This window comes from Heterocephalus glaber, unplaced genomic scaffold, assembly GCF_053883595.1.
Source record: "Heterocephalus glaber isolate CG9 unplaced genomic scaffold, H.glaber_assembly_v1.0 deba00001543, whole genome shotgun sequence".
Lineage (NCBI taxonomy): Eukaryota > Metazoa > Chordata > Mammalia > Rodentia > Bathyergidae > Heterocephalus > Heterocephalus glaber.
The window spans coordinates 6,738,113-6,752,616 of record NW_028258336.1 but is presented as its reverse complement, the minus strand read 5'-3'; the positions used below and the strand labels follow the sequence as shown (position 1 = coordinate 6,752,616).

The 14,504-nt window shown below is 35.9% G+C and overlaps 1 protein-coding gene across 1 annotated transcript; it reads right to left on the bottom strand.

The window, feature by feature from the left end:
* Positions 1-9,868: 9,868 nt before the first annotated feature.
* On the bottom strand, positions 9,869-10,914 carry Tmem144 (transmembrane protein 144). Its single transcript, XM_013078952.1, is given in 2 exon segments — positions 9,869-9,927; positions 9,930-10,914. Coding segments are annotated over 2 exon segments (1,044 nt in total).
* Between the last annotated feature and the right edge of the window lie 3,590 nt (positions 10,915-14,504).

Genomic DNA, 14,504 nt, shown 5'->3' with positions numbered 1-14,504 from the left:
TAGTTTGTAATGAAAGGTGTAAAATTTCTTTATCAGGATAAAGGATTCATGTAATGTGTGTGTGTCCTAATTGAGTATATGATGCCTGAACAGGATCACCCAGAACCGTTTAGATCTCAAAGAGCCTGAAGCAGAAGAATTTGTGAGTGATCACTCTTTTCTCAGACTGCATCAGACTGCTTCATTACAAGGGAAAGCATGAGTCTAAATTAAAACAGTAGCTTGACAAAAGCATTCAATCAAAACAACTCATCACGGAGAAGCTCACTGTCTTAAATCTGGCAGAACTAAAGAGGGAAATGTTAACTTAATACAATATAAAGCCTACAAACCTTATGGGGAATGTCAGACTTGTGAGACTCACAATGAATATGCATGACAGGTAGTATTCTGATGCCCAAAGGGAGAGCTGATGCAGATTACACTGGGTATGCTATATTTACCATGAATGTTTTAAGAATCAAGATACAGTGCTCACCCTTTCAGCTATTTCAGCATTTTGCCTGCTTGCACAGAAAAATCTCCTAGTGAGGTTATGAAGGAATACTCTCATGAAGCTTCATCAAATGTATTTTTCTCCAGGAATTCCAGCTTTCATTTACCTTTTTATTATTATCAATTCTTAGTCTAGTTCTGACCTCAGGTAATAGGTGGAGTTCACAAGTGACTATTTATCTCATCCTTACACTGCACATATGGTCTATATATGAATACAAGTATTCTAGAAACATTGGTTGGAAATCATGGGTTTGGAGAAGCCAAGTGTGTTTGCTGTCTTCATCATTTCAATGAGGATGTGTGGCATCCTCATTACATCCAGACACACTGTTGGGCCCCTGACGAATCTCTGTTTACTGGAAGCTTTGTTCTCTTTGTAGTCCCTTCTCCTTCAGGCCTGTCCTGCTGCATGGAGGGGCAGGGGCAGAATGGAATGAACCAGCTTTCCTCATTCTTATCCACCTGCTCAGTCCTGCCTTCCCAGCTACAACCCTTCTTGTCTCTATTCTGCATCTCCTTGATAAATACTCATAGCTATTTAGAAGTTAAGCCAAAATAACACATACCTCTTAAATCAAGGTTTGTAAACTTAGGCGGAGTAATTACTGGAGGAAGAAAAACAATTACAAGAAGAGTTAAGGAGAAGAATCACTGAAGGATAGGTAAGAGACGGTTATACAAATGGGAGAAAGTAAGGCTGATTTTTCAGATCATGGCACTGGTGTGCAGATGTTACTGCTTTTGGGGATGTTCTCACATCACAGTCAGACACCATCTCATTCAAATGTAGTGGCAGCATTTTGACTCATTTTAAATTATAGGCATCCCTGATTTTTATGCCAAGAGAGACTTTCTACAGTGTGCTGCGGGAAGGAAGGCCAGATGGCCTTGTCACTGCTAATCAGTGGATCATGGAGCTCTCAAGAGTGTACTGAGGACTCTGGCTTTAGCTAATTAAAACAAGTGCTGAGTCAGAGGGAAGAATTAAGCAATCAACTTCTTTCTCTAATTCTTCTATGTTTTGGAAGTGTGCCCATGATTAGCTTGGTCTAAAAGCCTCAAAATAGATCAAAAAGTAGCACTTGGACTAAGCAAGGAATTATAGGAAAATTCCCATCTGAACTTGGAAAGATAATTTAAAAGAGATTTCTAATTAAGACAAGATAAATAAAACTAAATAGAGTCAAGTCCATATGTAGAACTTTTTTTTTGATAGGTGGAAAGTTTATTTCTATTGATGCAGGTTATGTAAGTCTTTTTGTGTGTGGTACTAGGGATTAAATCCAGGGCTTTCACACTGAGCTACATCCCCAGCCCTTTTTATTATTTTGAGACAGAATCCTGCTAAGTTGCCCAGTTGCTAAGTTGCTAAGTTTAAAGAGTGAGATAGAACTTGGTAACCTTTGATTGAATTGTATCGTAATATTTCATACAATATTTGAGGAAAATAAGACCTCTACTAGCCATGCAGATCCTTTAAATTATGTAAAGATCATGTTTTGTTGTTGTTGTGAAATAAAGTATGTCATATAGAAATTGCTTTTCCTTCAATCTTGTGTTTATTATTTCGATATTCATTAGTGAATTCTTAAACATATTTGCTGAGAAAAATGAATGAACAACAGATTTAGTATGTGAGTCTGTGTGGTACTAATGCTGCTGTATGTTTATTGCAAGGGAAACTATGGAGTGTTTATAAGTCTGTTTGCTAAACAAATAATCTGCTACTATGGGGCAATGTGCTAGGTTCTAGAAATATAGCAGCGAATAAAACAGACAAAAATTCCTTTCCCTTGATATCTTATAGTCTCCTAGTTTGAGTTAGTATGGCCCTTTGCATTTGGGAAGGTTATTGATATTGACATGATATTTCTTCTACTAGGATATATTTCATCTAATATGGTAGCGATATGATGGTCACCTGTCTCAGAAAATAGCAGTAGCTTTTTGGACACAATCTAAGCATACTTATTTCCCTCATTTTCTTTGTGTTCTTGACCTATTCCTAGGACCCTACATAATAGATTGCTTCAGTCCTAGAGCAGTTTAGAAAGGAGCTGCTTCTATGTCCCAGGTCACTGTCCCTTGCAGGCAGTGCAGCCAATGGGTAGCGAGCAGTGAGGCAATGTAGATCGATAGCCATATGATTTTTTCACTTTTATTAGTCTGGAAAATGTTGACTGTTAAGAAAAAATCTGTGATATCCAAAGCTGTTTAAGTTATGTGTGATCAAACTAACCCGTTTTATGAAAAGTCTTTCCTTTGGCTCACAGCACAACTTTTGGACAAAATTCTCCCAAGGCTTTTCTTAAAATGGTGAAGTTCTGAGTATGTTATGTCCAAAATAGTAGCCACTAACTTCATCTGTGAAATACTTAAAACGTGTCTGGAGGATCTGAGGAACTAAATTTTAAAATTGTATTTTATATTAACTAGTTTAATCCTAAATTTAAGGCTTGCATTCAGTTTTGGAATATCAAATTTGTAACTCTGCTTTGGAAATCTTTTAAAAATGTTTGAAACAACATGGTGTCTATGTGAATCTGTTTTTCAAAAATTGCTAATTTTATGGAAACTAAAAACAGATTAAGTATTTTGAATGAAAATTTAGTATCCAAATTAAGATATAGTATAAGTGTAAAATACATACCAGATTTTGAAACAGTACAAAAATGTGTAAAATCTATTTTCTTAATGTGGTAGACTTCTAATAAAACTTTATATATAGACACTGAAATTGGATTTTCATATAAACTTCAGTATCGTGAAATGTTATTTAAAAAAATTTCCAACCATTTAAAAATACAAAAAATATTTTTTTACCCACAGGATTCATATGTTAGTCCTTGCTCCATAACATAGAATAGGAAAAGTATATGGAAGAAATAGTACAAAATATAATCTTCAAAAGATTTCCAGTAGTGTGAAAGGGAACTCCATCCAGTCTTATGTTGGCAACAGTGAATTTTTACAGCAGTCATTTTCAACAGCCATTTCTAAAACCCATGATTGTCTTCATTCGTTTCCTCAAACTGATTATCAGGTGTTCCAAGATGTTTGGTCTGTACCCAAAGCTCTAGCTTCCATTTTTTTTCTCACTTGGCTTCCATTTTATTTTTTTAAAATTTTAATTTATTTATGTATTTATTTTTATTAGTGTATGCTTGCAGTACATAATGATTACCTTTATCATAGGGGGTTGGTGCATGTACACAACACATCTTGATTCTTTTTTGGTCCTCTACTCCTTCTATCCCTCCCTGCTCCTTCCGACTCTTGGTCCCCTTCTCATTTATACAAGCACTATTTCCATTTCTTTTTCAATTCTTTTTTTTTTTCCATTGCCTTTCCCTCCCCATCCCTCCATCTCTTGTTCCCCTTCCCATTTGAAAAAGATCTCCCTGTTTCCTATTAGCTGTCTTTTATTTTGCTCTTTATTTATATTTTGGGTGTCTCATCTAAAAGAAACTGTGCTATATTTAAGCTTGTGTGTCTGATTTACTTTAATAATGTGTTATGGTCTCAAGGTGCTTCCTTTGACCTGTGAATGCCTCAAGTTTATCATTCTTGATGGCACACTAGTACTCCATTGTGTGTAAATACCACAGTTTATTTATTCATTTATCTGTTGATGGTCATATAGCCTGTTTCCAAGGTTTAGCTATTGTCAATTGTGCTGCTATAAACAGGGGGATACATATATAACTTAATAAGATGACTTTAACACTTTCAGGAAGATAACTAGAAGAGGAATAGCAGGGACAAACAGAATTTCTATTTTTAGTTTTTTGGGGAATTTCATCCTGATTTCCATAATGGTTGCACTAGTTTGCATTCCTACCAACAATGTAGAAGTGTTCCTCTTTCTCTGTAGCTTTGCCAGTACTTTTTATTATTTGATTTTTTGATGATAACTATTCTTTCTGGAGTGTATTAAATCTTGGTGTTGTTTTAATTTGCATTTCTCTAATAGCTAGTGATGTTGAACATTTTTTTGTGTATTTATTGGTTGTTTGTACTTCTTCTGAGAAGTGTCTATTTTAGTTGCCACTTTTAGATGAGGTCTTCTTTTTGAAGAATCTAGTTCTTTTTGAAGTCTTTATATATTTTAGATGTTAGTGCTCTGTCTGAGCAATAGCTGGCAAATGTTTTTTCTCATTGTGTAGGTGGTTGCATCCTTTGCTGTGCACAAGGTTTTTAATTTGATATGATCCCGCTTGTTGATTCTTGGTACTATTTCTTGTGCCAATGAGTTCTATTCACAAAGTCTTTGTGCCTATGTTTTCAGGAGTTTTACCTTCCGGCACATTTTTCTGTTTAATAATTAGTTCTTTGATCAATTTTGATTTTAGTTTAGTACATGGTGAGTTTTATGGGTCTAGACTAAATCTTTTTCATGTGGATATTCAATTTTTCCAGCACCATTTATTAAAGAGGCTATCTTTCCTCTGGTGTATGCCTTTGGCCCCTTTGTCAAAGATCAAATAGCTGAATGTGCTTGTGGTTGTTTCTGATTCCACTAACCAGTTCCATTGATTCACATACCTGTTTTTGTGCCAGTACCATACTGTTTTAATCACAGTAGGTTTACAATATAATTTCAAATCTGGGATTGTGATGCCATCTGTTTTGCTTTTGTTATCCAGGATTGCTTTTACTGTTCTGGGTCTCCTCTGTTTCCACGGGAATTTTAGTATTATGTTCTTTACATCTGTGAGAAATTCTGTTGGTATTTTTATTGGAATTTTCTTAACATGGCCCCACTGGCTTGAACCACTGGTGGTATGTGCATGACAATCCTAACAGGTGGCTTGTACCACTGGTGGTAGGAATGAATCTAATCATTTTTATTGGTCATTTTATTAATAAAATTAAATCAGAGCTGCCTGGCAGAGACACATGTGAATTAAATCAGAGCTGCTTGGCAGTAAGACATAAGAATTACAGTACTATTGTGAATGTGTTAAATTTGTATATCATTTTTGAAGTATAGCCATTTTATTATATTAGTTCTGGCTATCCAGAAACAGGGAAAATCTTTCCATTTTCTAATGTTCTCCTTGATTTCCACATTCAGAGTGATGTAGTTGTCATTGTAGAGGTCCTTCACTTCCTTGGTTATGTTAATTCCTAAGTGTTTAATTTTTCTTGATGCTATTGTAAATGGTATTGTTTTCCTATTTTTTTCACAATGAGTTCATTATTAGTGTACGGGAATGCTATTTATCTTTGTATCCTGCCACATTTGGGCATTTGGTTATGAATTCTAGGCGTCTTTTGGTGAAATTTTTGGGGTCTTGTAAGTAGAGAATCATGTCAACTGCAAATAATGATACTTTGACTCCATCTTTTTCTATACATATTCTTTTTATTTCTTTCTTTTGCCCAATTGCTCTGGATAATCTTTGAGGACTATTTTGAACAGGAATGGTGACAGTGGACATTCTTGTCTTATTCCTGATTTTAGAGGAAAAGCTTTCAGATTCCCCCACTTAATGTGATGTTGACTGTAGTTTGGTAATGAATGGCTTTTACCAGATTGAGATAAGGTCCTTCTATACATATTTTCTTCAGGGTTTTAAAAAATATCATAAATGGATATTGAATTTTGTTAAAAGCTTTTTCTGCATCTATTGAGATGACCATGTGATTTTTGTCCTTGCTCTTATTTATGTATATATTGCATTTATTTATTTATTTCCTTTTTGCTACATGTATTTTTTTTCTTTTTTTTTCTTTTGGTTCCGGGGATCGAACTTGGGTCCTTGTGCTTGCCCAGCAGATACTGGAACCACTGAGCTAAATCTCCCGCCCCTTATGTGTATTCTTTTTAACTGAAGGATTAGTCAATGAATTTTAAGTATATAAAATCACTACTTTTAAAATATGTTTCTATATCAATTTAGAACAGCAAAATTACCACCCATATCAAGATATTGAACAAAAATATTACATATGAATGTCACATAGTCTCTTAAATGTGAAATTTCTTATAACATCCTTATTTCTGCCTAATAAAAATGTTACTCTTCATTTCTATGACCTAGAGATTCTGTTACATTTAAATGCCTTTAATCTTTGTTTTATACAAATGTGACTATCTTTGATCCAAGATTGATTTGTTTTACTCAATTTGGGTGTTATTAATTGGGAATTTAACCAGTTTATGAGTATTGTTCATCTTCATTCCTGTCAATATCTTTTACACAAATTTTAATGCTTCCTTGATATTTTTTCTTTTGCTTTTTTCTTGGCTTTTCATTTTTTTTTCAAGTTGGAATGTATATAATCTATTTTTGTCACAACTCAATGACAAATTGACTTATATGAACTACCATTTGATGCAGTAAATACTGGCTTTCCCAATCAGTATTTCAAACATATGCACCTCTCTCCAATCAGTGCTTTGGTAATTTTCTCTTTACATTATGAATATTAACATTATGAACTTGTTAGTTATTTTAAAGGAAATACAAACAATACTATTTTCCAATTTTGTCATATTAACAATTAGCATGTTTTTCTGTTTTTGTTCTACCCACAGTGACAAAGTACTTTTATCTAACATAAATTTGGCTTGAAACATGCATCTTTGCAATCTTACATGGAAAAGATAAATCAGTATTTATTTGCCCAATACATTGAATATTTGGCATGCACTTTGACAATTTAAAACTACATAAAACAAAAACTTTAGATCCAGTTTACAAATCTATTTTGCAAAATTGTTGCATACATCCTGTATGTAACAATTTTATATGTCATGTTCTTAATTAGATTTAACCATCAAATTTTTCATACATTTATCTTCCTGCCCTTTTTAATTTTTCTTGGCTGCAGTAAATCATTCAGCAAAATTTTCAGAGAAGGTTCTTGATTGATGTACTTTGTTAACTCTTTGGTATCTGAGAATGACTTCCAGTTACCTTCATACATGAATACTAACTTGTTAGGGTATATAGTTCTTTGTTCAAAATTATTTTTCCTTTAAACTCTGTAGATGTTTTTCTATTGTCTTCTGGGATTTAGAATTGCAAAAGAAAAATCTAAGGTTAGTTTAACTTTTACTCCTTTATAGGTAATCTGCTTTCTCTGTCTGGATACTTGCATAATTTTTCCTTCATGCTTGAATAAACAAAATGTGGTATTTATATACAATGGAGTTCTACTCTGCTACAAAGAAAGAGAAATTTGAGTCATTTCTGGGATGCACCTTGAGACCATAATGGTAAGTGAAATAAATCAAACACACAAATTTAAATATTGCATTGTTTTCTCTTGTGTGAGAAATACAAAGAATAAGTAAAATGGAGCAAAATGGAGGATAGATATTGGGAAGTAGGAAGAGCATATTCAAATGGGAAAGCGTACATGGTGGGGGAGGAAAGAAAGGGAAAAGGGCTATAAAGAAAGAATGGAAGGGAAGAATGGAAACAAAGCTTTGGTAAATAGTGGGGGAGGAAGGGTTGAAGGAAGGGGAAGTGAATGGGAAAAGAAAGAAGAATTAAGATGTATTATGTACAGGTACAAATTTCCTATGATGAATGTGATGATTATGAATGGCAAATATTTAATAATAAAAATAAATTTTAAAAATGTAATGAAACCCCCCCTAAATTTTTTTTATCCTTGAAATTTTAAAAAGTCTTGAGGATATGTCTAGGTGTTGTTCTCTTCTCATTAAATTTTGAAGGCACCCTGCGAGACTTCATTTGCAGGCCTACTTTATTCTTCAACTATGGAAAGTTTTCTTCAATTAATTTCTTAAATTTTGTTTCAGCTTCATTTTCTTTGCCATATGTTTCAAGTATTCCTATTACACATAGATTGTATCTCCTGGATAGAACACCTCCATCTCTCTTTTTCTCCTCTCTTCTTAATTTCTTTGAGCTTTTCCTCTGTATTCTGTGAGAATTTCTTTTGTTTTGCATTTATGTCAGTGATTTTATTTTTTTATTTTTTATTTTGGCAGTTTACTATATAATAAATATCATAACTTAATAATTAAATAGGGACTCTGGTGTCATTTTTCTTCATGAAGGAACACACTGTAATGGGGATTATAAGGGAAGTAGCTCTCTTACAAGGAATTTTCCAACCTGTAGACATTTTCCCTCCTCAGATAATGTATAGCAATATCAGCTAATGGCTTTAGTGTTTGTCAAGTAGGAGCCATTCACAAACACATCTGCAGATTTAAGTTAATTCAAACTGCACCATAGGCATTTGAGAGTGGTACTATCCTTAATCCCACTTTACAGCTGAGGAATGTGATAAAGAATTGGCAGGAGCAGAGGAGAAATGTATAACTCCACAGTTTGGCTTCAGAGTCCATGAACTGATGCAGCTGCTCCTGGCTTTCTCTTTCACAGCAGAGTAAGGCATTGTTAGGTGGATGAAATTCACATTTGAACATGAGTTCATTGTGTCAAGAGTTTGGAAACCCTGGTAATGAACAATGTATTAGCAGTTCTATTTTCATGTTCCACAAAAAAATAAGCCAGCATGTCTGTCATTTTCTTACACCTATGGGAAACCACCAGTTAAAATAGGAGCAAAACAGGAGAATCTGCAGTTAAAATTATTTTAGATGGTTATGTTTCAGAAAAAAATAATTACATATTCAACTGAGTGTTGATCCCTTTAAATTGTCCCTCGTAAGCCTGAACCTAGTGACAGCAGAATTTCCCACAGAATTAAAAAATGCATACACATCTCGGTATGTAGAACATGAGTGTGTGTATTCATTAGAATGGGTGCTTATTCTCAAAGGTGGAAAACTGGTTTGCTTCTGAGTATAGTTTTATCTGAAAATAATCAAAGCATTTTGAGCTAAGATGGGTGATGATGTAAAATTGAGCAAAATTAATTTGAAGTAAAAATAGATCTTAGCTTAAATAATGCGTGGCCTTTTTAACATGTAGGCACCAACTTCGACCTTTACTTTCTCTTGCAAAGGACCCAGGTAACTTTGAAATTTAATTCTACAAGGTAAATCTCTCATCATTCCCGCGAGGTATTTCTGGTTCTTCTTGCTTAATAAGTTAGAAATTTGGATGGTGACTTATTTGCATATGAACTGCCCACAGTTTTCTAGGTTATGCAGCACTAGGTACCCCTTGTGATGAAAACAACACAATAGCAAAACACATCTCAGATGCAATGCTGTGACACATTTAATCACCCACTGACTACCTGCCTTCATTAATGGTCCATCAGAAGAATCATTCATTTTTAAAATTCACTGAAGCCTAGTTCTACATTATTCTCACATCAGTGGGGAAGAAACCATCCTGGACCCATCAGCAGGGATCCCTTCCGCGCAGGCCTTCAGGCTGGGAGAGGATACGCTCGCCAAGGCACCTGCTGGTTAGACTTCAGAAAAAGCGGTGCTGAGCGTCCCCGCCAGGATGGTGCAAAAGGGAAGGGCAGCAGGAGGTTGTTCCGCAGACCCTGTATTTCCTTAAAAATGAAGACAGCCCACAATGCAGCTATAAATCCTGGACCAGCAGTGATTATTGGAAAACAGACCTCGGCGCTGAGAGAGTGATTAGCTAAGAACCAGCAGCAGGTAGCTATTGCCCAAAGCACTCCTGACAGGAACCCTGGTAAGACGGCCTCCGGATAGAGTTTGAGACTGTTTCTCATGGCTATATAGTAGACCAGAAAGTAGGCTATACTTGTAAGAAAGATGCCACTGAAGTGCGCAAAAACATAATATAAATCATACTGGCTTGTCCCGGCCTATATGCTGTCATTTCTTTTGTCATGGTCCTTGATAAAAATGATTGGCACAAATGTAGAGTCATAGAGTGTCCCGGATATCACCGGGAGACTGCACCCCAGCAGGCGGTGGTGCGCTGCTAAGAGTCTGTCCACCCAGGAGGAGCCAGCACAGGGGTCTGGAGTTGAGTTGATCACATGCTCTGTCAGTAACAATGTAGTATCCGTGGCACAAGTGTTACATGGTATTTCACTTTTGATGAACAAAAATATGAAAGCACTCACTACTGAGAGCCCAGCTCTGATGTAATTCAGCAGTGGCTTTGATACATCCTCAGCATCCATTCCAAACCAGCCAAACCTTGAGCTTGCCCAGCCAGTCACGGCATTAAATGATCCCCAGATTAGGATTCTAAGGCCTAGACCAATGGTTTTGATAACTGGTACAACAGCAATATTCCCTGTTGTCCAAATGTACCCTTCAAGGATTGCAAAAGGCCAAAACCTAGGGCAATGGAGTATCAGGTTGACTGCCAAGGCAACTAACCAAATAGCAGCACAAAGCACCCACTGAAGAAACATCCCATCACCGGTATCATATCTTTTAAGTGGTGCAAAATTTGATCCAAACAAAAGTATCACTATGAAAGAGGAGAGGTAGCCAATGTCTAGTTCTGCTCTATTATTGCTCATGGTTCCAAGGTCTGCCCAGGGGGAGCTGGTTCACTTTAGACTTGCTGTGCTTCTCAAGAGCTTCGAGCCTCTGCCTGGACTCCACCTCCACCAGGCATGAGGTGAGGGTCAGGCAAGCCTGGGGCTCTGTCGGGCAACTGGCAAAGCAGGAAGGCCCTTTGTGTAAAGGCTGATCTTCCAGGAAGGTGACTGCCCTCCATCCCCCTTCCGCTCCCTCAGTGATTTTATTTTGTAACCAACCCTATTTACGTAATTCCTTTAAATGAAAGGCCATGATCTCTGCCATGTGATCACACACAACCTGCTCTATAATAAGACCATATAGCTAATGAATTTTCTTTCTTTCTTTCTTTTAACTTAAATTCTTTTATTGGTACATTTTAGGTATACAGCACATTTACATTTATCTTTGGGTGCTTGTACCTGTACATGATATATCTTTGTTCTTATTTTTTCCCCATTACTTGTGTGCCCTTCACCCCTCCACCCTTCCCTATTTATATACTTCATTTCCATTCTTTTTTCTTTTCTCATAATTTTTCCTTTCCATTCTTTCCTTTCCCCATCTCCTCCCACCACACCTACCCCTTTGGACCTTTTCCTATTTCAAAGTATCAATTATTAGTTATTAATCCTTTTAGTCCTTATTTACACTCTCAGTTTCTCACACTAGAGAAACTATTCGGTATTTACACATGTGTGTCTTATTTATTTCACTTAAGAGTATGGCCTCAATATGCATCCATTTAGCTATAAATGACTCTAGTTTCTCATTCTTTATGGCTGAGTAGTACTCCATTTTATAAAAAACCCCACATCTTTATCCAGTTTCCAGTTGATGGGCACTTGGGCTGTTTCCAAGATTTAGCTATGACAAACTGTGCTGCAGTAAACATGGGTACACATATATAGCTGTGGTATGATTTTTTAATTCTTTTGGGAAAATATCCAGCAGGGAAACAGCTGGGTCAAATGGGACCTCCAGGCCTAGTTCTTTGAGGTATCTCCACACTGATTTCCATAGTGGTTGCACCAGTCTGCACTCCCACCAACAATGGAGAAGGGTTCCTTTCTCTTCACACCCCTGCCAGCATTTGTTATTGGTTGATTTCTTGATAGCAGCCACTCTTTCTGGGGTGAGGTGGAATCTCAGTGTTGTTTTCATCTGCATCTCTTGAATGACCAGTGATGTTGAGCACTTTTTCATATGTTTATTTGCTGCTTTTACTTCTTTGAGAAATGTCTGTTCATTTCAGATGCCCATTTTTGAATTGGGTCTTTGAATTTGGGGGGTCTGATTTTTTTAAGTTCTTTACAGATTCTAGAGAGTAGCCCTTTGTCTGAGCTACAGCTGCTAAAATTTTTTCCACATTGTAGGTGGTCTGTTAACTCTGTTGGTAGTTTCTCTTGCAGTGCAGAAGCTTTTTAATAAGCTTCTTCAGTTGTTGATTCTTTCTGCTAGTTCCTGTGCTACTGAGGTTTTGTTCATAAAGTCTTTTCCTATGCCAATATCTTCAAGAGTTCTACCTAACTTATCTTCCAGCAAGTTTAGTGTTTCTGTCTTAATGTTTAGATCTTTAATCCACTTAGATCTTAGTTTAGTGCATGGTGATAGATATGGGTCTAGTATTAATCTCTGACAGGTTGAAATCCAGTTTTTCCAACACCATTTATTAAATAGGCTATCTTTCTCCAATGAGGGTTGTTGGCTCCCTTGTCAAAGATGAAGTAGCTGAGTATATCTGGAGTTGTTTCTGCATCTTCTATCTATTCCACTGATCTTCAGGTCTGTTTCTTTGCCAGTACCATGCTGTTTTTATCACAGTAGCTTTGTAGTATAGCTTCAAGTTGGATATTGTGATACCCCCAGCCATGTCTCTGTTGCCTAGCATTGCTTTTGCTATTTTAGGTCTCTTCTGGTTCCAAATGAATTTTTGGATTGTTTTCTTTAGCTCTGCAAAGTATATTGTTGGAATTTCAATAGGCATTGCATTAAATCTATATAGTTGTTTTGGAAGTAGGGCCATTTTCACTATATTGATTCTTCCTACCCAGGAACAAGGGATGTCTTTCTATTTTCTTATATCCTCCTTGATCTCCTTTTTCAGGGTGCTATAGTTTTCAGTGTAAAGGTCTTTTGCTTCCTTTGTTAGATTGATTCCTAGATATTTCATTTTTTTGGATGCTATTGTAAAAGGAATTGTTTCCCTAATTTCTCTCTCAATGAGTCTGCTATTTGTGTATAAGAAGGCTATAGTTTTGTGAGTGTTGATCTTATATCCAGCTACTCTACTGAATCTGTCAATTAAGTCTAGAAGTCTTTTGGTGGAGTTTTTTGGATCTTCTATGTAAATTCTCATATCATCAGCAAATAATGAGAGTTTAGCTTCTTCCTTTCCTATCGTTTTTCCTTTTATTTCTTTCTCTTTTCTAATTGCTGTGGCTAATGTTTCCAGAACTATATTAACAGGAGTGGTGATAGTGGGCATCCTTGACTTGTTCCTGATTTTAGCATGAATGTTTTCAGTTTTTGACCATTTAGTGTGATGTTGGCTGTTGGTTTTTCATAGATAGCCTTAAGCAGGTTGAGACAAAGACGTTCTATTCTAATTTTCTGTAGTGTTTTCATCATGAATGGGTGTTGGATTTTGTCGAATGCCTTTTCTGCATCTATTGAGATGATCATATGGTTTTTGTCCTTGACTCTGTTAATATAGTGTATTACATTTATTGATTTATGGATGTTGAACCATCCCTGCATCCCTTGGAAAAATCCGACTTGGTAAGAGTGTATGATCTTCCTGATGACCCTCTGTATTCTGTTTGCCAGTATCTTGTTGAGGATTTTTGCATCTATGTTCATTAGGGAGATTGGTCTATAGTTCTCTTTTTGGGTTGGGTCTTTTCCTAGTTTTGGGATCAAAGTCACACTTGCTTCAGGACTGAGTTTCGAAGCCTTGCTTCCCTTTCAATTTCCTTGATGAGTTTAAAGAGTAATGGCATTAGTTCTTCTTTAAATGTCTTGTAGAATTCAGCAGTGAAGCCATCAGGACCTGGGCTTTTTTTGTTGGTAAATTTTTTATTATATTTTCAATTTCACTCATTGTAATTGGGGTGTTTAGAATTTCTATATCTTCTTCATTTAACTTCGGAAATTCATATATATCTAGGAAACCTGTCTATTTCTTCTGCATTTTCCATTTTATTAGAGTACAGGTTCTTGAAGTAGGTATTGATGATCCTCTGAATTTCTGCTGGTTCTGTTGTGACTTCCCCTTTCTCGTTCTTAATTGCATGGATTTGAGTCTTTTCTTTCCTTTTTTTTGATAAGTTTGGCTAAAGGTTTATTGATTTTATTTATTCTTTCAAAAAACCAACTCTTTGATTCATTAATTTTTTGTATCATTCTCTTAGTCTTCATTGCATTGATTTCTGCTCTGATCTGTATAATTTCCTTCCTTGTATGGGTTTTGGGTTTCTTATGCTCTTCTTTTTCTAGGAGCTTGAGGCTCTGTATTAGGTTATTTATTTGACTTCTCTCTGTTGTCCTAATATGGGTGTTCACTGCTATGAATTTCTCACATAGAATG